Below are 27,272 nucleotides of genomic sequence, written 5' to 3'. Positions count from 1 at the left end.
TTTATGACATCCTCCCGCCCCAGACGAGGAAGACCTTTTTTCCGTTTAGCCCTAGACGGTTAGCTGAAAAGGACAACATTTGGCAATCTCTCATCCTTCATCCGTAGAACGTGCCCTAGCCATCTCAACCTTTCTTTTATTATAGCCCTAGAAAGTGGGATTAACCACATTTTTCGTACAGTCTACTGTCTGAAATACGATCTGTCAGTCGGGTATTCAAAACAATCCGTAGGCCATTTCTCTGGTTAAAACATCTAGTAAATCTTCATCCGCTTTTCGGAGCGTCCATGCTTCACAGCCACATTTGACCACTGTCATCACTGTACCTTTCCATATTCTAATCTCGGTTTGCAGGCATATCTTCCCATTCTTCCAAACCTTTTTTTAATTGTGAAAAAACACCCTGATCCTTGGCTACTCTACTTTTAACATCTTAACTGCTCCCAACGTCTTTACTAATAATACTACCAAGTTAAGTGAAGCTGCCAACCTGATCAATCTTTTCGTTACCCAACGTCACCTTTTCATATTCACTTATTCCTAGCCTTAGTGATTGAGTCTTCTCATGATTAATTTTCGAACTATTCTAGCACCCTGAACTCGCAAAACCTCTAAAGTTAATACATTTTGCTCAAACTTTCATCTAGGATGCTTAAATCATCAGCATAATCTAAGTCCAGGAAAGTTTTTCCCCCATTTGATTCCGTGGTCTACCATTGCCTTTCCTGTGCTCCTTAAGACAAAATCCATCAAAATGATCCATATAAAGGGGGATACAACACAATCCTGCTTAACTCCTGATTTAATATAAAACCAGCTGCTAACCTCATTTCCTACCTTAACCGCAGCAGTATTATTCTCGTATATAGCCTTAATCACTTCAATGTATTTGTCTGGTATACCATATGAGAATAAAACTTTTGCAAAAGATCTTATCAACAGAATCGAACGCTTTCTCATAATCTATTAAACTGAGGAACAAAGGTGTTTGACAATTAAGGCACTTCTCAATTATTAACCAAAGAATGAAAATTTGGTCGACATGTCCTCTACCTTTTCTAAAACCGCACAGTTCTTCTCTAAAAACTTATGTCTACAGCATCTCTCAGTCTAAAAAGTATCATATTACTAAGCAATTTGCTACCTAAAGAGACCAGACTAATGCCTTGATAATTACGACACTCACTCTTATCATCTTTTTTATACAGTGGTTTAATTAAGATTTTTCTAAAATCGTTAGGTACTTCCCTTTTTCAAAAATCATATTCATAATCTTTAGTGGCTTATTTCTAACCTCAGAGTCACCATATTTAAGAAACTCATTTACCACACTATCAGCACCTGGAGCCTTCTTATTTTTTTAATCCTTTTAGTACTGTCGCTGATTCTTCTTCATGAAAAAAATCTTCCTTCACATCCAAGGGTATTACAAACTTTTTCATTTTCCTCTATATCTTTTCCTGCAACTGTATCTCAGTTTAACACATTCTCAAAATGTTCCGCCCAGCTCTCTTTAACTCTTTCCTTATCACTAACTGTGGCCCTGTTCCTATCTTTAACTGGGACAAGTCCGAATTGACTACTCCCTCTCAATTTATAAACATGCCAGTACAATATTTTACTATTATGCCGTCTAGCTGTATCTTCCAGATCCTCGGCAATTTTATCCATGGCCTCCACTTCACACCTTCTTAGCTCATATCTTAATGCTTTCTCCACTTCCTTTACATTACTTTTTTTTTCATATGATCTATCACTCAGATAATTCTTGTTCAAACCCCTTCTCCTCTCTATCAAACATAAAGCTTTTTCACTAATATTCCTAGCTGCAGTCTTAAATTTTTACTCTATAACACCATCAGCCACTTCACATAATTGTTTTTCTAAAATTATTCCATCCATCTTCCACATTGTCAAATTTTAAACTCTTAAGTTAAGTATTCAACTGTTCCTGGAAAGTTTCTCTCAAATTCTCATCCTGGAGTCTACCAACATCATAACTTCCAGGAAGGTAGTTACCCTTCTGAAATTTCAGCTTTAAATTAACCCTAGATACTACTAGATGGTGATCTTTACTTTTAACATCAATAACAGCGCTCCTATATACCCTAGTATCTTGCATTGATCCTGCTAGTCTTCGCTTTACAATAACATAATCAATAAGGTTTGTTGTCTTACCATCACGTGAATACCATGTTAACTTATGGGCCCTTTTATGACTAAACACCGTATTGGTTACAACTAGGTTGTTATACCTACAAAATTACAAAAGTCTGCACCCATTACTGTTTGTTTTTGTTTTTTTGTTGTTTTTTTTTCCTACATCACATTTACTTAGGCTAGCATGACATCTATCCCTATTTCTACCGACCTGGGCGTTAAAATCATCAAGTAAAAACACCATATTTCTACCTGGGACCCTGTCTATTTGCTCCTTTAACTGTAAGTAAAATTCATCTGAGTCACTAGTATCTCCATCAGTTAGTTCAACCGGGCCATATGCTACTATAACTGATACCCTGAACTTTTTAGTCATAAAATGAACAATTAGTATTTTATTATTAATACCTTCCCTGCCTAAACAAGACTTAGCAGCTTCTTTATTCATCATGAGCACTAATCCCTGTCTATGTACCCCATCCTTCCAGCCTGAGAAAACAAATTCTGTATCACCCAATTTCATGCTTCTCTAGCAACTTAAAATTGCTTATATAGTGACGTAAAAGTAATGTGATATTATCTGGTGTTAATCCCTGTTTTTAGGGATTACATTTGTGGATGTATAAAGTTAAAACATGTGAAAAGTACCAATCCATCACAAGTCAACCAACCATTTTGAGGTTAAGTCTAAGAGAAATGTGGAATTGATTAGATCGGCAACTCAAAAGCTCAAATATATAGTTTATTAAACAAAAATAAGAACATAGAACATAAAACTCTTCTCTTTAAACAAAAAGTTTATTGTTGTAAAGGACCAAAAAATTGCACCAGCAACGAATGGCCACAACAGTAAGAAACAAGATAAAAAAAGAACTGAAGATGTTTGTGTCGGATAACATAGCATGTCATCCATTTTGGTAACAGATAAATGACCTTTTTTTTTCTTGTATATAAATTACTTTCAGCCGCGCTTTAAATGTACCGATTTTTCAAACTTAAATATTACCAAGAAAACACATTGGCTTATATCATTAGGATTTCTGTATAAGTTATACTAGCTGACTTTATCTTTTTTCATTGATTTAACATCTTGGATTCTGCCAAATTGAGTTTCAGGCGGTCATCGATATATGTTTCTTCGGATTGCCCAGTGCCTCCCGGGACACGAAAAGAGGCGACTTGGCCTTGTTTTCATTTTGGTGTTTCAATCTTAGTTTATATTGATCTTCTATGGAAATTATGTTCTAGTTGTGGCCTGTGTTACAATCTGGTAAATGAGAATGAGTTATCTTCATTATACCACTGTTGGATATTCCAAAACCCGATTCACGTTGAGGAAGGAAGACTTGGAGAGTTCTTTGTATATGTTGAAGAACGGCATCCGCATTTACTAGTCTTTTGTAACTATTGGTCGCATACCTCTCAATAGGTGTTTGTGCAAAAATATTTGTTCCAGGGCCGTTTCCTCATTTAAATTAATTAATAAAAAAGTACTTCCCAGCCGTGAAATAGAATTAGCAAAATCCGGTGAAGGTTCCGGTGAAGAGCAGTGTTTTCTTTGATGTTGTATTTAAAAAAAAAGAAGCTTTATGAGTCTACTGCTCTTCCCCCAGGCCACCCAGCGTTTTCCCAGCTGGCTATAGGGGAACACCCCACAGATATGTAGGATGCCTCCATAGGAGGCATGGATTGAGGGGGACCTTGTCCCTGGGGGTCCACAATAGAAACTAGGGCACTCTCGCCCGGGGCCAAAAATACAGGCGGAGGACGAAGAAGCTCCCTCAAAAGTACAGTCAATAGGGCCCACCAGTGTGTCCACACGTCCCATCAGTTACAAAGATTCTCCCTAAAATGGGTTAAAAATTGCATGGTGACGCAGAACACCATCGTGGGAGGATCCTCTCTAGGAGGATAACTGCGACAGGGAATAAGATCAAGATCAATGGACAACGGCCTCTGTAAAAGGCTGCCTCGACCCTTTCGGGGTGCCTGCAAGACTTGGGACCTTGTGGTCAACTCTATTCCCACTTGAGGAGGGGCACCCCTCGAGGAAATTACAGCCTAGTAAACGACACAGCATTCACACGGGATTCTGACTAATGGATAATTCTTCTGGGCTTGGTCTGTTTTGACGGGCGTTTTCGTGCTGGAAAAACTCTTCATAGCTAATTTATCTACTGTGGGTTGCCTCCCCGTAGTAGCATAATATTTGTAACTTGAATATATAATGAGTCAGAGGTAATAGGCTTGGGACTGTCTGTGCAGGATTTCGACTCTTTTTGATAGAAGAGCATCGCCAAGTGCTGAAAACCATGTTGTGATCAAGATGGACCCAGGATTGCACAAAGCCTCCATTCATACTGGAGGTCCCAGGGACTTGTTGCTGTCCGATTCTTCGCGCACGTCCAAACATACGTATTCATAAGAATTGTTGTATTTTTTCGTCGCATCATTCCTATACACGAAGTGTAGGAAAAGTCGAGACTGGGTTACTTCTTTCCTACAAATTGATATTTTGTACAAACGTGTGTGTATTTGGGGCCGTACCATCCTCCAGTAGTTCCTCCCTTTAATTTCTCCTAATTTTCTAATAGCTCCGTTCTTATGGGTCAGCCCTCCCCCTTGAGTGCAGGCTCAATCTGTCAAATTCCTCCATATACACCAGTTTTGTCCATAACAGTTGTGTAAAAATCAGAAACGGCATAGATCAACCTGCAGAAACCCTTTGCGCCATTAATAGCAATTAAATAAAAAAAAGTTTTCTTTAACTGAAAGTAAGAAGTGACATTAAAACTCAAAACGAACAGAAATTACTCCGTATAAAAAAGGGGCTGCTCCCTCATCAACGCCCCGCTCTTTACGCTAAAGTTTGACTCTTTCTCTCATTTCTACTTTTTAAAACAGTTAAAAACTTTAGCGTAAAGAGCGGGGCGTTGATGAGGGAGCAGCCCCTTTCATATACGAAGTAATTTCTGTTCGTTTTAAGTTTTAATGTTGCTCCTTGCTTTCAGTTAAAAAAAACTTGTTTTTTTATTTAATTTATGAACATTTTTGAATTAATGCATGTTTTGATTTTGGCTCTCCGCAGATGAATAATTAAAACAAAATTTTCATATTTATTTTTTTGGCTAAATGGCTTTCTCATAGTTTTCATCGAATGATATTGAGAAAACAAGGAGCAGGGGAGGAGGCCTAGTTGCCCTCCAATTTTTGGTTACTTAAAACGCAACTAGAAGTTTTAATTTTTTACGAACGTTTTTATTAGTAAAAGATATACATAAATTACAAATTAGCTTGCGTAACGAACTTCTGTATTCGAATGTTTTTATTACATATATTAGGGGGTTCACCCCCCCCCCGTCAGTACCTCGCTCTTTACACTAAAGTTTAAATTTTGTCCCAAGTACTTAAGAATGACCCCTGAATCACAAAGGCCGTAGAATAAATAGTTGAAATTACTGAAAATACTTTAGCGCAAAGACCGAGGTATTAGGAGGAGGTGAACCCCTCATATGCTAATAATTTCTGTTTGTTTTAAGTTTTAATGCCTCTCCTTACTTTCAGTTAAAAAAAACTTTTTCATGTTTATTTTTTCATTGTTTTTTTTAATAACGCTAAAAAATCCTGCGCTCCCTTCATGGAAATTTTCTTCCCTCGCAAAATATTCCTCCATGGAAATTACCCCAACATATATCTCTCTTTTCAAACCCTCCCCCTAACCAAAAAATCCCCCTGAAAACGTCTGTATATTTCCCAATAACCATTACAATATGTAAGCACTGATCAAAGTTTGTAACTTTTAACCCCTCCCACGGGGACTGTGGAGAAGTAAGTCGTCCACAAGACAAATAAGGTTTTTCGACTATGCTGAATAAAATGGCTATCTCAGAATTTTGATCATGTGACTTAGGGAAAATATTTAGCCTGGGCGGGGGCCAAGATGCCCTCCAATTTTTTGGGTCACTTAAAAAGAGCACTAGAACTTTTCATTTCCGTTAAAATGAGCCCTCTCACAACATTCTAGGACCACTGGGTCGATACGATCACCCCTGGAAAAAAAACAAACAAATAAATAAACACGCATCTGTGATATGCCTTACGATTCTATGACTTTTAGGGGATTTTCCCCCTATTTTCTAAAATAAGGTAAATTTTCTCAGGCTCATATCTTTTGATGGGTAATGAAACTTATATATTTAAAATCAGCATTAAAATGCGATTCTTTTGATATAGCTATTGGTATCAACATTCCTTTTTTTTAGAGTTCAGGCTACTATTGAGCCGGGTCGCTCCTTACTACAGTTCGTTACCAGGAACTGTTTGATAGGGGGGCGAATCTCCAGCAGTTGGGTCCATACACGGATAGTCAAGGGGCACAGGCTATATAATAATTTTCCTCCAAATTATTTGGGACAATTGCCACCCACCCCTTACCCTCTCCCCCAAACGACGCACTTGAATAGTAATGAAGGTTCTTTATCCTTTTTATCCAAGAGACAAGATAATTCACAACAAAAATTCATAATTATCCTTCACAGTTTTTTTTTGTAATTGCAGAATTAGAAAAGGCGTTCTTGGAAAGAACAAGCCTCGTGTACTTACGTCTTTCATTTTTATTTTTATTCTCTTAGCTGAATGCTCTGGTTTAATTTAAATTTTTTCTTCTTAGCGATTGACTTAGCAAATTGTAGACTTTACTTTTCCGCTTGACAATTTTTACAAAAACAAAAGTTTCTTTTAAAATTTCTTGAGTAGGAAAATATGAATGCTTCTTTTATTTTTCATAAAAATAAATGTCAGGTGTAATTTGCTGGAAGAAAAGGAAACATAAAGGAAATTCCTCATACTGGCTGGGATTAAACAAGAAGAATTCTCTGTGGAATACTACCGTTAGAAGTTAAAAAGGCATAACTCCAATGTTGTATAAATGCTTTTTTAGGTATTTCTGAATCAATGATAAAAAGTATACCTTTTAATGACATTAGAAATGCCTAAATTCAATATAGTGATGAGTTACATAGATTTTGATATCGACTTCAACTCGAGTTTGAGTTCCTTTTTAATAATAATAACAAAAAAAAACATTGTTCCAGCGAGAGTCAAAATCAATTAAATTATCTGTAACACAAAGTCGTCTACATAGCAACTTTTACACATGAAACGAATTTTGAAGCATTGAAACCATGACAAAGTAAAGGAATTTGTTTTCTCTATTGATCACGAAATTCTGTCACTCGTAAAAAGCAACGAAAAGAGGGCAGAACAGTAGTCCGGAGGATAGAAGATTTAATACCCTCAATTGCAGGTTTTTCGGACCTAGGTGTAAACAAATTTGCACCAGATGTGCAAAATAATACACTGATAGCTAGTTATATACCTGTTGCAGGTCATTTTGATTTGCATGTAATTTTGTTTTTATTAAGAAGATTTCACGCAAAGATTAGACAAAAGGTATAAATTTTATGTTGTCTGCACCACGGGATTTTCTTTCAAATTTGTCAAACAGGTCCTAAATCACGATAAAATCACTAAATTACTTGTGTGGGTGATTGAAGTAAAAATTAATTGAAATTCGGCTAAGGGGATTGGGGCAAAAGGTGCCAAGTTGTGTTAAACAGTTTGTCATTTGACAAAAAAAAATATATGTAAAAACCAAAAAATAGAGGTGAGCAAAAAAGCCAAAATTTGGCAAATTGCAAGCAATATAATAAGTTTTTTAGCCAGAAAATGAAGGTCAAAGAATATAGTAAAGCTTTGTTATATTTGTGCGGTTAATGTTAAATCAGGTAAACATTTTTCCCTAACGAAGTTTTTGGATGTGTTGAACAAGATATAAAGAAGAGGATATATTTGCAAACACTCAAGACCTTAACTCCCCCTAATTACGTGAAGGATCGGTTTAACGTGTACATTACACCCAAATTATACTCTCAAAAATAATTCCATAAACCAGAAAATATCAATCAAAGAAACTAACCTTCAACAATCCCAGTTTTTCTGTCCTTTTCTTTGAAAGCAGGAAAGTAAAAAAAAAAAAATTATTAGTCTATAAGTCGTGCTCTTTATTTATTTATTCCCCAGCTAAAAGGTCGTCAAAGGTGGTGCTATTTATGGACCAAAGAATAGTCAACAAAGAAAATCATAAAATAAATGAGGAAATATTGTCAAACCTCTACACAAAATATATGGTTACGGTCTCAAACTTCTCGAAATTCTGAGATTGCTTTATGTACGTCGTTACTTTACCGTCCCCCGAGGGAATAAGAAGAACATTTATAAACAATACAACGAGATAATAACCAGGATCGGTCAGATTGCATTTTATTTTTTTAACTTTTTTATTCCCTTTTAGCTTTTTTTTTCTTTCTTGGCAAATCAGAGGCATCATTTTGGAATGACCATTGTAGGCAAGGACATTCAGAACTATATTGGGAAAGAAGTTGACAAGGATTTTGAGGAGAACCTTTGAAGGGGGGGGGGTAATTTTCGCAAAGTCAAAGGACTCAAAAACTATGTAAAGGACTGCAAGCACAAGGTACTCGAAAACTAAGTGACTTATGATGAATGAATACGAGTTATATGATAGGAAATACATTGCGAAGGCTTTTTTATTTGATTCATTTTAAGGATTATGTAATATTTGATAGATGTTTTCAAGAAAAATTTCCTACGGATTGTTTTGGGAACCCGACTGACTGATCGCATCTCAAACAGTGGGCAGTACGAAAAGTATGGTTCAATCTTTGAATAGATCGAGATGGAGGAGGATTGTGCGTATCTGTGTTGGCCTCGGGCGGTTTTGTGCCGCTTTCAGTTGTTAGTAGTACTAGTAGTTACGTCGCTTTAAATCGTCGAAAAACACTGGTGTAATACCATGATTCATTTTGTCTCTGTTGTACCTAAAGGCTGTATCTGACATTTTGGTACATCCGAGAAATACTAATTACCGAAATTACCGTTTGCTCAGCTGTTTTCAGAAAGAAGCTGAGCAGGAATTTAGATCAGGAGAATCGAAGTGCGACAGAACAAAGTTGGACCAGCTCATTCTGTCTTTGAATGCAGCTCAGCAAACGATTTTGGCAATTATTAACAAATTTGAGGCAGCGTTTTTGGCAATTATTTCAGAAATTTGAAAATATCAGGTACGACCTTTAGGCGTAACAGCGAAGGTTTATTGGTAAGTTATACACCAAGAAAAGGGCTTAGGGCATAAATTTAGATTTTTTTTTTTTTTTTATATTGACCTATGTGCCTACCCGCATCCCGTTAAATCAATGGAACGAAACAAACATTACTCGAGAATTGGGCCGTACTCGGGATTTTTTTTCCGGGAGGGGGTGGTGGTTGGGATTGGTTTTACATAAAAAGAAACTCTACAAACACAACAAAAAATTTTATATGCATTTTGGTTACTTTTTTAAGAGTCGGACAAACATTTCGGGGGGAGGGGAGTGGGTTCAAACCTGAAGTAAAAACACAGAAAAACTATATTAAAGATTGAGCATGCCTGACTCGAGTTGAGTTTGAATTAAAATCGAATAGTTGTGGGCATCAAGCCATGGCTAATTATAGAAAAAGCCAAGACAGATAGTCAGATTGAGTGAGAGACAAATCTGGCATTTATCCCCTTATTAGGATAGCATAAAAATGATGTTAGTTCATTTGTTGATAGATAAGTCTATCTATTATCTGTCCATACGTTATTCCTAGGGCAGAAGAACTAAGGTAGATAGTCATAGAACCTATAGTTTTGAGTCAAAAATCGACTCCATCCATAGAAACGTACAGCACATACGCTGTTTTGATACGGGCAGTGATGTGTAACGGCCAGTCAATGATACTAGAAACCAAAACAATTACGTTTATTTTTAAGTTTTAGCATCGAGTCATATGCTTGAATATTAACTTATAATCATGGTCCCTAAAATAATAAAACAAAAAAAAACTAATGAAATAATTCGAAAAAAAAACAATTTATTTTCTTTTTTTACTTTCATACATGACAAAGTTTGTTTCATGGTCTTAATCATAACAACCCCTAAACAGCTCACTTATCGATATGCATGACTTATTAGATGAAAGCCGATCAGCTGAATAATAAGATCGTGCAACTGAATTAGTCAATGTAGAATTGTTTACGTACAGGAAATATAAGAGGAAGAAAACCTAGCGGCCTCAAATATGAAAATGGGTTAATAACTCTTGCTTTACTCAGGCTCGAACAAGTTCCAGCATGCCTATCTTTCTGTAATGAAGGTGATGGTGGGAGAGCAGGGTGGAGATATTTTAAGGGCCGCCGGCCCACTTCGAGCCTCCAATATACATATTGGAATGCTTGCGTGATGCTGCTTCAAGCAAGGCGTACTATGCCTACCTTTCTTCTAAAGAATTGATGAAGAGCACCAATAACAGAAGAGTCACAGACCCACTTGGTGTCTCTAGATCTTCTATACTGAACTGGGATATTTGAGCCAAATCAGGAACAAACCATTTTTTTTTTGCAGTTCTTACTTTTTTACACTTTAAGCTCTGAATTAAGGACGGGCGAAAGCTTTTTGACCCCTGGCTAGAATTTTACATAATAAGTTATTATTTCAGAATTTTCCGAAATATAACTTCATTTTCATCACTACAGCCATATGCCCCAACACAGAGGGCAAAAGAAATGAAGAAAAACCCGAACTGCTGCTCCTGCAAGACAGGGACTAATGCCCCTTTCATAGTTTGGGAAAGGATAATCGATAAAAAAAAATACCTTTCTTCACATGGGTGAAGAAGTATTTGTTTTATTATCCATTTTAACAACATAGGAGCAATCAGCGAAGGCGCTACTATTCTTTGCTAACATTGATTTTCAAGTCGCAAATATAAGATACAATATTCATTTCAACGGAAAGTTTTGAATTTTTGGCTGCGAAGGAGTGAAATATTTGGATTTCTTCATGAGTTTTAAATAATTCTAATAAGAAAAGAATATGAACTATTTTGAGGGATTGGGTATGTGACGCTGCGCGTCAATGAGTTCAGTAGGGTACTTTATGGAAAACTATTGAGGTATAGCGTCTTTACCCCAAGACAGAAACTGTCATTCGCAAGACATACTTTTGCAATTCGAACGCAAAAACATGTCAGTTTTAATTTGGCATACATCTAGCAAAGATACTCTAAATAAAACTAAGTATTTACAATATCCTTGCATCCTAAGAGTTTTTTTTTGTTATTTTGTTGAACTGAAATAATTTCTTGGTTTTTTTAAATGCAAAAATTTTCTGTGGAAGAAGTTGGTTGAAAGTAATTTTCATGTAATATTTTTTTCTCCCATATTGGACAAGTTTTAGGAAGAAAAATTCACCGAAGAGGTGCTATTTTTTATGATGCCTACTTCCAATGTGTTGATTGGATAAGAAAATGACTAGAATAGTACAGATATACTACAGATGGTAAGAATGACCAAGATAGCCCCTGGGTCCCTATGTGATAACTACTTCTTTTAATAGTCTAATAGTACTAAGTTTTCACTGTTGGTAGTGCTGACATGCTTTTTTCATTTTATAGTAAAGTGATTTACGATAACAACTAGGCAGGCCAAAATCAACCAGACTGCTTGGCCTGCCAGTAAACTCGCTATGGAGTCAATTTCTCTTGCACTAATTATAGTGACAAAGTTTGAAATTTAAAAGACTGGGATAGTAAATTATGAGAAGCACTCGAATTTTTTTTTTTTTCGCTGCCACCAGGCATATTTCTCCGAGAAAGTTGAGAGTTGATAGGAAAATCATCAGACTATAATTTTTTTTTTTTTTTTTAGAATGTTGCTGTACGGTAGACAGCGGTAACAACTCGTCTACCATACTGAATAAGGTACAATTTTACCTGGGCATGGAATATTGCAATCCAATTTGACAATACCGAGTCCTGGACATGGCTTTCCCCCATTCAAGGGTGCAGGATTAGTGCAGGTTCGACCTTTTTTCTTCGTTCCTATTCCGCAAGTTCCTTGAAGAGGGGTGCAATCTGACCACATTGACCATGATGACCAACCACCATTCACTGTAAGAAAAATCAAACTATACATTTCTTTTTTTTTACAAAATTTTATTTATTGGGTAATTTAATCAACAGACAAGAAACAAGACAAATTAAGCGCAATAAATTGTTTTTGAACGGTTATGACGTGAAATGTTAGAAATGGTGTGAAATGTTAGAAATGATTCCAAGTTACTAACTTAGAAACGAAACTGCGCTTCTGTGACACTCACGAAACCTCAACCCTAAAAAAGAAATCATTTTAATACCCTCTCCCATGCAACATGAGATTTTGCATATGCAATGGTACAAATTGTAATTGCCTCGGTACGGATTAAGAGGATATATTTAGAGATTTCAAACCTTGATTAAAATTTAAATTAGGTCCTGATTAAAATTTAATTAGACTAGATTTAAATCCAGCTAGCTCAGAATTGAGCACCAGTTGGGTACTCAGCAATTTTTTGGTATGGGGCAAGTTCGTCAATATACGTAAGCTAATTGTTCTTAAAGCTTAAGAACATAGATATTGGAGAAATAGGGGCATGAAGGCCCAGGCATGTGCATGTGCCTGCTTGTTTTTATGTTTCTTTTTTATGCCTATATTAAGGTTGCTAGTTTTGATATTAAACTCAGGAAACAAGAAATCGCTATAATTGGATGTCTGGCTTTTGACTGGTTTAATTACATCTTGTAACCAATACTACCTAGCAAGATTTTCATGTGATTATTTGAATTGCAGTTGATAAAGTCTATAGCCATGGATTCAATTTCATCACAGTTATTAATCTTTTAAGACTTAAACATGAATTCCAAACTCAAATTCCTTAAAAAACGTATTATAGCACCTAATTGCAGGCAAACCACTATGAGATAGTCATGCTTAATTAAAGAAAATCTGAAGATCCCAATAGAATTCATCTTAATTAACAGTAAGATTCGGTTTTGCTGCAACCATAGAAGACCTGCCAGAGTAACAAAATCAATAATGAGGGGACATTATTCATGCATGTCAATTAAAGAATTGGCTAGTCAAGAGCTGTAATTAATATATGTCACACTTTTTATGGTTGCTTAACGATGGACAGACGGTGAAACTAAGGTTTATATCATGTCCAAGATCTCTGTGAACGACTTAAGGCTATACAAAGTCGTGCTGTTAGTGTGTATTTATTGTTCAATTGAACTCTTAATTCGCTGCATGACACAAAGCTTAATTTTAGAGTCAGTGAAAAACTATCGAGTCCATATTGCCGCTTGATTCTTGATTGTGATCAATGGAGGTGAATGAAGGCAGAATTGAACGTTACTACAAAGATTTAGTTATCTTTTGATTTTACCTTCTAAACACTTAGTTATATTCATACGCAAGATTGCCATGATCATGAGTTGATTTTAGTAAAATCATTGATTCAGTGATCAATATATTGACACTAATAATAGCGTTCAACATAGTTTGAACCGTATAAAATCCCAATGTTTTTTTTATTATTCCAACTTAAAACGATAAATTCGAAAATATATTCATAGTTTTGGCGCGATAGTTTCCTCTTTTTTTTCTGAAATTTGGATGTTTCAATTTCGGAAATAACTTCTGTTGAATAGAGAAAGTGAATAGAGCCAAGATTGCTACAAAACAGAATTACAACAATTATTGTGCGAAAAAAAAATATGTCCAATCCCACATGTTCTTTAAAGGGGAACTTTACCAGACACTTGCTCAGATCTAGGAATTCTAAGGTCAAATTCAGTTCACCATTCCTGCAACCCCCCCTTACAAAAAATTCTTCCTTTCAGAAATTTTAAGCTACGTTCTCTCCTTGAAAGAATTAAGAATATTCAAAAAGTTCTAATACATAGCTTACCAACAACGGTCAGTGTTGCAACATCACTAATTCTCTGGCCTGCCAGCGAATCTGCGACGCAAGTATAATTACCCACATCAGCCAAAGTAGCTTGCACGATCAATAGATGACCTTCATTAGAAATGATATAGTTCATTACTGTAGCTGGATCAATTGGACTTCCATTTTTCCTCCAGGAAACTTCAGGGAGCGGAACACCTTCCGGAGGAAGACAGCGGAGCTGAACTTGCTTTTCTAGCTCGACGCTAGTCGAATAAGGGTTCTCGATGAAATATTTCTTGATAACTGAAAGAAAAGCTGGAGATGACTAATACATCAAAATTAAATTTCAAAGGATGAAAAGATATATAATTTAGACTATTCTACAAATTGTGGTACGTTCCGCCTTTTATGTCTGAGCCTTTTCTGGTTCCAATAACCAAAATGACTTCCTCCATCCCCCCTTTTCCAAAAATTTTAAACGATCTTTTGATCACTTTTACAAGCATTTCCTTTGTTTTCCTTCGCAAAACTTTTAACAGTGCATGGGCATTGCTGACACCAGTAGATATATTCGTAATGCGGGGATTATCAAATGCAAACACGACGAAGCTACCCCTCACACCAAAAAAGAGTGCAATTTCTGGCCGCAACATTTTATGAAAAGTCCACTTTTTGGCACAATTTTGTAAGAAAGACTACTCAAACACAAAGGCCGTTGAATTTGAATGAGGTGTATTTTCAAAGAACTCTAAACCGTAAAGAACGAAGGCTGAGGAAGGGGAGCTCTCATAAGCGGAATAATTTTTGTTCGTTTTAAGTTTTAATGTTCTCCCTTGCTTTTCAGTTGAAAATACGTTTGTATTAATTTTATTAAAAGATGAGTCATAGATATTCTTTGAACAGGACGGTCATCTAATGCCAAGCAATTATTTTCCACGAAAAGAATATTTTTGGCAAACATAGGTTTCAAAACAAACATAGGACGGTACAACAGGACTGGTAGCCACATAGGGAGCATCTATCCAAAAACTGTGATAATGTGTTTTGATATTGGACGGATAAGACGTGGAAAAATCTTTTAACCTCGGCCATCCAAATAAAAAATAATCTCAGCATAAGAAACTTCAGAGCACTTGCAACGGCAAGTATGTTGAAAATACAAATAATTTCTTTTTCTATTACCTAGTAATTTCCCAGGCGTCACCAATCGTCAAACCAGAATAAATGTTATTATACAGTACACCTAAATTATAACATATTTAGTTGAGATTGTATTTTGATTTCAACAGTAAGTCTATAGCCCCTATGTTCAGTGCTATTTAGAACATAAAGACAGCAAAAACAAATAAAATGCGCTTATGGTAAAGTATACAGGGGGAATTCATCCTTCTCAAATAAAGATTTTATTGCGTTTTATCGTGGCTTAATTAAGAAAAAAACACCAATTCACCGAAGACCGCTAGGCGTAAAGCCACTTTTTTATTATACCTTTTTTTAAGTTTCACTGAAGATTTCAACAGAGCATTCGAAAAGGTAGCAACATGATAAAAAAAAAAGATAAATGATGTTTCAATTTGCAAAACCAAAAACTCATTCCAATAATGCGATTGCTAAATATTGGGTGAAATCACGGCTCAGCTTGACTATGGGAGAAAAAATGTTCGCTAATGAGGCCGTAAATTGAGACAGGGTGAGTAGAGGATTAAAAACTCGGCTATTCTTTATATACTCATAATTCAATTTTTCACACACTACGATCTTTGACTTGTGCCCGCACTCATGGGGAGGGGGCTACAGGTCTGGTTCTCTAAAAATTTACCGACCATACGATTAATTTCGTATTATTCTATCTCTCCTACATAACTTGCTATTTTTTAAATTCTGGGCATCCAAAATTCTTCTTCCCATCCCGAAATCCCTGCGCATGAGTCGAATTTAAAATATAAAACGTAAATTTCTATAGATACATACAAAGAAAAAAGACAACAATGTAGTGAAAATCAAATTTTCCAGCTATGATTAATGGGACACCTTGGAATAAACAAGTTGGGTCTGAAGTACTGTCATTGGTATTACTAGGATTCTGAAACTAGCCAAAATTCATAAATTTGCTCATTCGGTAAAGTCCAATCTCGAGAAAGAGAAAAAAAAGAAAGCCGGATGATCAGTGCATAAATAGACATTCGTCGTATATGTGTAGCAGATTCACCGTATTCAGTAATTTAATTCAAAATCTACAATGAGAAATAGATGATATATTTTGTGAACAATGTTAATTTCTCATCATTGAACTCTTTTGTATTGGCAACGGCTGGAATAAGGCTAATGGAACCATATTTCTTAAGTAGAAAAAAAATCCACAAATTTTTGCCAACATGAAGAAAAATACTGAACATAGGATACAAATCAAGATAATTAGATGACTTGGCCACCGGGGAAAAACTTTGCTATTCCCTGTTGCATAAAAAAAGACTGAAATGTTGACTGGGTCAGAAAAATAACTGAACTTGTAGAGAAAAAAGGACATTCAGAAAAAAATCGAAAATAATTATGCATTTAAAACTCAAATTTTCCAAAATTTCCGAAACCGCTCCTCAAAGAATTGGTTTCGGAGACAACAAATAGGAGATTTGACTCACACCCTCAGTAAGAAAAGCACCCCTAATAGGTGGCGAGCCACTGACACTTAGCCTACAAGTGGGAAGATAACATCGTAATAAGAGTGGAATAACATTTTAGAAATAGTGATTCTATCCCAGCAATTTCCCACGAAAATGGAACTCAAGTGGTATCAATCCATCAATGTTTGCTAGAAATTTCTGTAATTTGATCGTCATATTAGTTTCTGCGTCAGCACATTAACTATTACACATATGTCTTGACTCACAATTGCAATTAGATTGTGTCACACAGCAAATGGATTATTTCTACTATCGCAAAGCCAAAGAGATTATTATCTCACTTTTTCCCTTTTACAGAACGTGTACATTTTTCTTGAGACAGCTAACTTCCTTTCATTCAACTCGCGGAGGGACCAGCCCGATGATATTTACCGGTCCCGAATTCCTTTTCAACATGAACTATAGTTATTTCGACTATAAAGTTATGTTCAAGCCCCTTGGATCTATGGGAATTTTGAGCTTATGTCAGAGTTATGTCACTTTTTGTCAGAGTTCCTGAAATAAAATATATTTCAGAAATTCAAGAATGATATCAACAACGAAATATTAAAAGGAACAGAGCATTTTTTTTAGAAAATAATTTAATTTTTCCTCAAATTCTAGAAATCTACATGAATAAATTAGTTGAAAAGTCACATCATCGTGATAGGAATAGAAAAAATTAAACCGGAATTGTCGAAAATAACAATTTATCATTAGTTCCAGTGACTTGTTCTCCATGGTGACATGGTATCCTGTAGAGATATTTAAAACTTTTTTTACATATATGTTTACTTTTTTTCGCTTTCTTGAAGGGCGCTCTCTAAAATTCCAATTTTTTTTCAAATAAAAATCTGTCGAAAATGTTGGTGATTTTTACGGAAAAAGAGAAATAAAGAGCATCTATGTGGGTTTTTCCTCTAGCATAGTAATATTTAGACGATTTCCTAAGAGACTTTGTTTTTTGATCATATGCTAAACAGCAAACAGGTCTAGTTCGTGAGCTTAACGGATATAGACGGGATATCATGGGACTTTTCGAAAGACACCATCCTACAACCGGTGAAGAAAGAAACATCTTCGCTAAACAGCAACATCTAGATCCCTGATGTGAAGGCCCCTTGAAGTGTTGCACAGCAACATCTAGATCCCCAGTGTTAAGGCTCCGTAAAGTATTGCAGCAACCTGAAAATGTCTACCGAACTGGATTGAAGCTTCCAAGGGTACAGAAAAAGTCTCAGCTTCTAATTTGTGTCAAATTCAACTGAGATCAAATTATTCATTATAAGGAATGCGAATGTCCATAATGTAGTCCTCCCGTTAGATAGGTCCAATGGAGGACGGACACGCGAGACCATTACTGTCGTTGTTACTAGCTTTGCTGAATGAATCGGGTCAGCTTGCCTTGCAATTAGGAAGAAGAAAAGAGATTTAAATACATTTACCGTCCTTCCTCTCAAAAGTAGAAACATAATTCCACCAATTCGGTTTTGAGTCGACGTTTCCATCTGGTAAAAGTACTTGGGATAGGAATTTAGGATCCCCCAGCCACCATTATAGAGGGTAAACCAATAAAGCAACAACTAACAGAATTACTCTTACTTCCCATTCACAGCCCTTTCTGCTAGATTTCCGACGACAAAACTTGAGAGGCCTTTCTTTTCTTCCGTTTACGTCCTAATGACAACAATATAGCGATAATACTGAACCAAGTTTAAAATGGACATGGACTCCTAAAAGCTACGACTATGACACATTCTTTTACTTCGACCAAGTTTGGTTGGGATTATCCCTACTGCTAGATGTCAAAAAGACAAAATTGATATCTGGTCCTGGTCCCTAAACGTCACAACTAGGACTTTAGCTCTTACTTTCAGCTAAGTTAGTTAAAACTTTACACATTTTTCAAAAAAATGTCCTGACAACAAGAATTTAGGAATAATGTCCCCTTCAACATGTCAGATCGGACAGAAGCTCCTAAAAGAGTAAAAAACTGCTACTGGTAGATGTGGAATTCATAAAACTCCAAAATTCATTTCTCCTTCCATATGATAGGCTTGTTATAGAATACCTCCGGGTCCGAATCTTAAATGCACATGAAATATCAGAAAAATTCGACGCAAACAATAAGTTTTATTAAAAATGAATAAATAAAATAATAAGAATTTGGGATATGCAGAATAATCTTTCTAGAACCGTTTTCTTACAATCTAGATGAGTATTATAATTTTTAATGGTTTCCGCGGGTCCGACGCTACGTGATCCCTCAGAAGTTTCCTTTCAGAGTTAAGACAATATCGTTTTGCTTTTTATTATTCTGTTTAGTAGGCTAGAACCTTTTTTTTTTTATCTCTTACTGAAAATTTGTTGGGAATTCTGCCAATTTCAGGAGAACTTATTCGCTTTTTCCGTGGTCCCCCTGCTAAATTTGCATTTCATGTTGTTACCGAACTCCTGATCACATGTCATCAAAAAAAAGAAAAAGAAAAAGAAAGCACTTGTGTTGCTCCGCAACATAAAGAACATATCAACGAAAACCTACAATGATTATGTCAGCCCACAGAAAGAACAGATGGAAGAGCTAGTTACTTCTTTTTTTTTTACTGCAATTGGTCCAATGAAGGCAAGTCTGAAGGAAGATACTTGGAAAAATTTGACATAATAAATAAAAACGTAAAAAAATGAAAACATATTGGACTATATTGATGGTATAAAAAAATAACTGGTAACTGGGAGGGAACAGCAGTTTCAAAGCGCCCCTGCTTCGTTGTCCACAGAGCTGGATACTCCACACAGTCTTCGTTTTGAGCATTCTTTAGATAATTTCTGACCGATTTTGCTCAATCATGCCACTTATCTCCTTTTTTCTATCCATCCACGAGAGTGTCCGAACGAAGAAACAACAAAACGTTCAATTCAAAATCCAAAGCAAGCTTCGAAAACCGTTTGTTTTCCCATTCGTAAATGGTAATTAAGTATGGAAATTGAGAGATTAGAATCGTTTGAAATTGTCGGTTTGCGTGGTCTCAAGTTGCAAAATCGGGAATTAAATACACAGGTGGGCAAGTGTAAGAAATAGGCAAAACTAAGAAAATTAAAAGGGTTTAGCAAGGAAGGAAAAACGTAGAGTTGTATTTTACAGTGTTGTCAATGACAGTTAGATCATGTAACCTAGTCATTAACTTAGACCTATTAGTAGCTGGATGGTCTTAAATGAAAGCTACAATTCAATTCCGGTGGTCCGAAAACAAACCATCATTAGACAAACTATTTGGTACTTATTTATTATATGGGAAATACTCGAGAACTTGGATCGCAAAGATCCGATTGGACAAACACCAGTTAGTTTGCAATACATAGTGATAGAATATAGTGTCTCGCCATGGATGTTCAAATTAATATTTGGGACTTGCCAAGGACAGAAGAACAGGCAATTATATTTTTCCAGGATAAGGAGTTGTTGCCCAAAACAAAACAGTGCGTCAACGGACACACCATGACTTTGCACTCTTACAAGGAGCAACATATATGGAAGTGTAGCCTAACCTAACCTTCTTTAGCATTAAACAAACATCGCTTCTCGAGTGTTTCTCCTATAATACAAAAGTCAAATTGTCAAATTTTAGCCCCTGTTGCCTGGGGCTGTACTTGTTAGTCACCGCGAAGGCCCATTTCTTGGATTTCTGACTAAAATGCCTATCCTGAGATTTCGATCTGATACGTGATTGGGGGCATCTGCACGTGTGTGTGTTGGGGGGGGGGGTGAAAATGCATTTTGTACTTATATAATATACCGACCACACTTGCACAGCGATACTTGGAATATAGCCATAAAACTCATTTATTTTGCAATGCATAGTGATGGTGGAAATCATAGGTTAGGTTAGATTAGTACACTAGGTTACTTCGTCCACATTTATGCTATATCAGAAAGGAACAGATCAAGTCAAAGAAGAAATCAATGTCTGCTTAGGGTCCATTCGGAATGAGATTCTACTAATACCGGTATTTAACTTTCCACTGTCATACATTTCAAATAAATGAGTTTTATGGCTACATTTCAATTGACGCTGTCCAAGTGCTGTCCATGATGCTAAAACTCAGAAATTACTTTGAAAGAGCTCTTCCCTTACTTTCTACGACCATTTGTTCTATATAATGATCCCTAAGGGAAAACACGTCGGAAACACACCGTTTTCTACTAAGCCGCCGCTATTGCGCCAGCTAAGATAAAAGTCTGAAATTTCAGCTCCAACAAACAAAATGGTTTAGAAAAAACATCAATTATGAGAAAGAAAAACGTTTTTTTTTTGTATATCTTTACTGAATTTGCAAAGCTGCTTTAAGATTTTTTCAAGCTTCGAGAATCTCATAGCACTAAAATTACTGAAAGTGATTTTTTCATTTTAGGGATGTTCACGCGGCCGCTATGTCTCAGAATTCTAGCTCAGTTGTTACAGATATGTTATCTTTCATAAGATAGGGGGCCTGGATATCAAATATATTTAAGCTTCCACCTTTAGTTATCTTACGCCTTAATTGCTCGAGGGAATCGACTTCCACAATGAACGATTTCCAGATGTGACATGACTCTAAGAAAGCCTCAAAGACCGAAACACAAAGTGTAAGCACACCCTCTTAGAAAAACGCATGTCTCCAGCAATTAAAATCACCGGAAACGTAGGTCTTCCATAGAAACCCCCTTGTGCTTAAATCCACCAACTCAACCGAATATCCTGGGATGTCATAATCTCTTATCAGGGGCAGATCAAGGCAATTACCAAGCGACTTGGGTACACGAAAAGAGAAAATGCCAGGATTCAATGATTCAATTTGTAATCAGCCAAGCTGAAAAAGTAGATATGAAAATTTTTCACGCTAAGCAATTGTTCCGGGAGATTTGGAACTGTTTCCCAAGCTAAAAACTATTTTCACTTCATTACTCGATTTACCAGACATTACGATCATCGATGGCTATTTACAAAGGAATAGTTCAACAATAATTAAGTGGTACATTAAGAAAAAATGTATAAACGAAAGACGAAAAAGCAGAAAAAAATCAACAGAAGAAGTTTTTAAGCCGAGAGATAACCAAAAAATGTATATTCCACGCAATTTTTTCCACTTCATGGGATTCAGACCTCAAAATTTCCCTCTCCTGGATACGATCTTTGGTTAGGGGTGCCATATGGGATTGACCAAGATTTGACCTAGATTATATAAAATAATTGGAAAGATCTAAAAAAAAGGATAACAGATCACTTTATATACGTCGTCAAGGGGCTTTTGTGTCATGACTCCCAGTTACAGATTATATATCTTGAATTTAGGCGCCTCTTTTCCAATTCCTTAATTTATATATTTTTCCTATCTAAATCTGTTTTCCAACACAGCAGTTAGCACTCACACCCCCACCCCCAAATGGATTGGATTCCCTCGAAAGTGGAATCCTGATTACACCCTATTGCCACAGAGCACAGATACGCACAGACAAAATTTTAATAGATATTAGACTTTTTCCATGGGTTCTTATACAGAACAAAACATTTTAAACTATTAAAAAATCTGGCTTGGATAAAATTTCAAATAAATGAAAAGAAAACTCCAATGGAATCAGTAACCTGACCCATGAGGGAGGGATCTCGTTCTTGAATGCAGACACATTGCCAGACATTATAAGTTCAGATCTTAGAATAATGCAAATTATCAAATATAAAAATAAATAATATTGCAGGGGAAGTTTTTCTTTAAGAAGAATAAACTTCAAAAAAAATAAAATAAAATCTAAGTTCCGAAATACCGACCATCAAACGGGTTGATATAATAGCAAGGAGTTTTATAAGAAATATTATTTAGCCTTAATTTGAATCTTGATAAAACATAAATAGCATATATTCAAAGCCTAGTTTATTTTGACTGTGGGTACTTGTGTATCATCCCGAACATACTCAAGACGTTTGATGTGTTTGATCTGAGGAAAATCAGTTTGTCTGCTTGCAATTGGTAATAATTAGCTTAGTCTTAATGAGAAAAACTATTATGTAGGCCTATTTTAATTAAAAGTTTAATATATAGAGGTAGTTAGGTATTTAATATGGTGCGTTCTGGGCGGCTTGCTTTCCATAATTCTCTGTTGTAATTTCCATAATTTTGTTACTAAAGTCTTATATTTTCATCATATTTTGGTATATTTCATTATGATTATCCTAACTTCACTTCTTGAGTATATTCGGGATAATACACAAGTACTTGATTTTGAAACCAATACAAATTTATTTTTGCAAGTTTCTGAGTAGAGTGAGAAAACACTCTTATTATTTTTTTTTTAAGTCGATTCGACAATGAGCGTAAAGTTATTGACTAGTACAAAATAATAAATGATGATAATTTCAACAATTATTTCACAGCTAATATGAATAGAACTAAAACCAAGGATCCATGTCTCTTCACTGCAATGTTACAATTAAAACAGAAAAGAAAGAATACGAAAGCAATAATTAATCATTCGAAAGAAGCAAACCGTTATTTACTGAGTCATTTAATTTAAACTTTTCGTTTGTCGGGCCGAACAGAGACAACAATGAGGTTTTGCAGGAGTAAACGATGATATTCATCCCCAGAAGACCACAAGCTGGGAATAACACCTGTTTCAAGGCTTCTCAAAATGTGACAAAAGATCTGATCTAGGCCTACTGAAGACCAGAACAAATTAACCGTGTATACAAGCAGGCAGACAATGATGACGGGATAGTTTCGGTGATAGATTCATCATGAACACTAATGATTTTATAATACATATTGATGGCTAGAATTTTGCAAAGATTCCAGTTGAGCAAAGTGCAACTGGCTGTCAGTAAAGCACCTATATAGAGATTTTCTTCTATTGAGATGTAAATTTCGATACAGGGAGGACAACCTTGAAAAAAAGGCAAATACCATGAAAAATAGAAAATCATCGTGGAAAACTTGATACTTTCATATTTTGAAGGGAAAGGGGTTGGCATGTCTTTTCCCCTTGAGAGAAGGTCGGCTATCCCCTTGCATTTTTGAAACGACTGAAAAGTGTAGAAGAAAGGTATTTATAAAAGCAAACAGGGCAATCCCTGGTGACAGGGAACAACTTACCCCTCTCTAAATATTTTCATGACTTGGTTTCCTTATCAGGACTATATCCGTAATTGTGGCCCGCGGAGGAGTGACTATGGGAAAACGTCTTGGTAGGCTTAGACAACAAACAAATGTGTATTTTATTTAAGTTTCTATATTTTGGGAGTAGGGTAGCGAAGTCAAGCCCCTTTACCAACTGGGTATGGCACTGTTCCCAACTTAATGTAGACAGAAAGTTACTTCGTAATTTCAGATGACCTTTAAAGAAGAAAATTATCATCTGGAATTAGTTCTGGTGACTTATTCGGTGACCATGACGTGATTACGAGTATGACTAAATAAACTAAGCACACAGTTTTGAAGCTGAAGACCATAAATAATTTACAGTATTTAATATCAACGCTGATAATGTTAAAGTCAGGATGAGAGTATTCAAGGTATACAAGTAGATATTAAAGGGAAAGGATTAACTGTACTCTAATGTAGCTTGTTTTTTTTATTTACCCCCCTCCCTCCATCTTTTAGGCTGCACCAAACTTGTATGACCAAGTGAATTACGTGGAAATTATAAGGAGTCATAAGGAAACTAAGAAATCTCAGAGGCTAGGCCCAGACGCCCTTCTAGGGTATCTGTCTGGGAGGTAATTCTCACAGAACCTTTAGAAACAAAAGAGTAGCTATCAAGTACACCCTTGGTGTCAAGGGTACAGTGGCACCACCCACGAAAACTCAGGAAGGGGGTACATTTTTTACTGAAAATACAACTAAAAATATCTAGGGAGAGAAAAAAAGGTTTTTTTTTCTCTAGAAAGGCATTCCCGAAAAAGCCATTTTCAAAATCTAGGGAGAGAAACAGGGAGCAGTTGGAACATATACCCCAATCACCACCTGTACAAGGGTGCCCCCATGGGAGAGAAAGAAGTTTTTTCCCATGAAGAATAATCTTTTGTTCAGCCTTACTCTCCCAGGAAATTAATAGGGGCTTGTCCCCCTGCCCTGATAAAACATATATGCGTGCTTTTATTTGGTTTTGATTAAAACTGCGGTGCAACAGATTTGGATATATTTTACAGATAGAACAGCTCTGACCCGCATTATAATATTTCAGATGCAATTAGAACCTGCACCCTTATGATAGAATGCATCAACATCAACCAAGCTCTTTTCAAAACCGTTTTTCAACCTCAATAAGAGTCCTATATCTCTAGAAAACATCAATTAATAGTTCCCACAAGACAGGTTAAACTGTATAACAAGGACTCAAGTTTCAAACCAAGGGAAAAGGATCATCATTAATCATTGGCAACATTTATCTGGTTCTTTTCAAGAGGACTATTTTAGCCACACTGGAATTTCGGGTTCATCACCCGTTGAACTTTTTCCAACCTCCTATTCCTTCCATCATCAAGCCCGTAATGAATATCCTTTGCAAATGAAAGCCAGGGAAAAAAAGATTGTGGTGCTTCGTGTGGTGGCAAGTCTGATTAATATCAGCCGATACGGAGTCCGACTCATCAATCACTTGTACGACAACTCCGATGATTTAGATGATACTTTAGTCGGGTATGATAATTGGTTTTGTGCGTAGAAATTTTCTTCGGTATGGGGAAGATAAGATTTTAAGAGGATGTATCATACAATAATGGCTTCTTTGTTTATCCCACTAGAACGAACGATTTGGTTTTCTATATTTAACCAGAATCCAATGCAGGAACCGACAAATTGTTCCTGTAACTAATGCAGCGTTTAAAAACGTTGCCAGCCCTAATAAGGGTTATTTTTATTTGAGCCATGGGAAATACCTACCTGGGGTTAGGCATGTAAGCAAGAACCTCCCCCCCAAACTCTTGTAAGCTTTACTTTCGTTGTCTAATAGTTGGGTGGTTCATCCAATGGTGCTTTAAAACTATATACCATTTAGCAGACCAAGATATTTAAGTCCATAAATGTATATATAAAAAATCTTTATTTTATATCGAACTATAACCAAAAGCAGACACTTATCTCATTCCAATAAATAAGTTAGATTCTCCCTACTAAGGGCTAAACATACAAATATACACGATTCTTTTCTACGGGTTTGATTATATTCTCTGTAACATTTTAAGGAAATGTAGGCGGATATAACACTATAATTGATCTTTTTTTCAATTGTGACCAACTTCCTCCCAAAATAAATTTCACTTCGTGGCTGTGAACAGTCTACAAGGTCGATTAAACAAAAAAATGAAGAAAAATTTTTGGCTACTTCTGACGATAAATAAATTAATACATTTACGGGGATAACGAAGCCAATATAAAAACAGAAGAATCTTGGTTTAGACACAAATTGAGGCTAAAAAAAAAACAAAAAAAAACAACGGTGAAAAAAGCAAATTTTAAACCCAATTTTCAAAAGCCCTTGCCCAGTTCATACATTCGTAAATTGCAGGCGTGTGCGCAAGCATATCCCAGCCCAGTCCACATTCAAAACATGAGTTTCTGTTTGTCAACATACTGCCCATGCTTGATTTTAATTGGACATCGTTTGCTTTATTTCTGCTACTTTTTCGAACTGGAGTTACCTTCAAATAACACGTATGCACGCAGGATGTTTTTTTTTGTAGGGAGTGGGGAATGAAAAAAAACCCATAAATTTGAATAAGATGTTTATAAATTTGGGAAAATTCGGAACCTTGGGGGCCCGAGGGTCCCCCTCTGCGTATGCCCCTGTAAAATACACTCTCAAAATTAGTTCCCGCATATACAAGCTTGACAAAGAGGCCTTTTGTTAAAAATCGATATTTTTGCAATCTATAAGTATGTTCAAAGCTGCTGATATCCCAGATTTGCCTCAATTGTGCCTGAAGTTAAACGAACCTTGCAAAACAAAGAAAAAATGTCCCTGCCTTCTTCGTCCTAAAATCATAAGGTATAGTTTAATTGATTGCATTCACCAATAGTAGGTAAGCCATAAGATATTAGTAGATTATAGGGTACCTGTATGATAGAGTCTCTTCCGCTCGAGTTGTTCATTTATTGACGCATTACAGAACCGGTTTTTTCATTAGTTTCTTTAAGCTTAGCGTGAGACAAGACAAAGAGATGTGACAGAATAAATGGAAAATATGTAATTTGAGCTATATATTTGCACATTAGGGCTGGGGGTAAGCATTTGGACAGTGCGAAGTTAGAAAACAGTTCTTACTGCATAATATGCAGAATAACTGTACCTAACACATTTGACATGCAGACCCGCTATACTTTACCCCCCCCCCCACCCCCTAATGTGCAAATATTTAGACCAAATTTGTTTTTAAAGTATTATATTTTTATCACACTTAGATATATTTCGTTAGGATTGAACGTCAGAGAAACATATTAGAAGAATATTAGGTAGGGGCTAGATCATACAAGTACCGATTATAGTATAAATGATAGAACTTTGATCCTTGCCTTTTAAAGGATCGTGCTCATAGTTTTCAAGTTGTAA

General features: G+C 36.0%; 1 protein-coding gene across 4 annotated transcripts in view; it reads right to left on the bottom strand.

The window, feature by feature from the left end:
* The window catches only part of LOC136036139 (netrin receptor UNC5C-like), a 216,043-nt gene that overhangs the window by 167,788 nt on the left and 20,983 nt on the right, over positions 1 to 27,272 (bottom strand). For 2 of the 4 annotated variants that reach the window (XM_065718169.1, XM_065718171.1), the window contains exons 4-6: positions 14,052 to 14,336; positions 12,034 to 12,210; positions 8,138 to 8,167 (exon numbers count right to left, since the gene is read on the bottom strand). In XM_065718169.1, coding sequence (XP_065574241.1) covers positions 8,138 to 8,167; positions 12,034 to 12,210; positions 14,052 to 14,336 — 492 coding nt within the window. The remainder of the gene's footprint in view (positions 1 to 8,137; positions 8,168 to 12,033; positions 12,211 to 14,051; positions 14,337 to 27,272) is intronic. The other 2 variants (XM_065718170.1, XM_065718172.1) reach the window with 1 other exon arrangement.

This window comes from Artemia franciscana, chromosome 15 (genome assembly GCF_032884065.1).
Source record: "Artemia franciscana chromosome 15, ASM3288406v1, whole genome shotgun sequence".
Classification (NCBI taxonomy): Eukaryota; Metazoa; Arthropoda; class Branchiopoda; order Anostraca; family Artemiidae; genus Artemia; species Artemia franciscana.
This window is presented reverse-complemented; position numbering and strand designations above follow the sequence as displayed.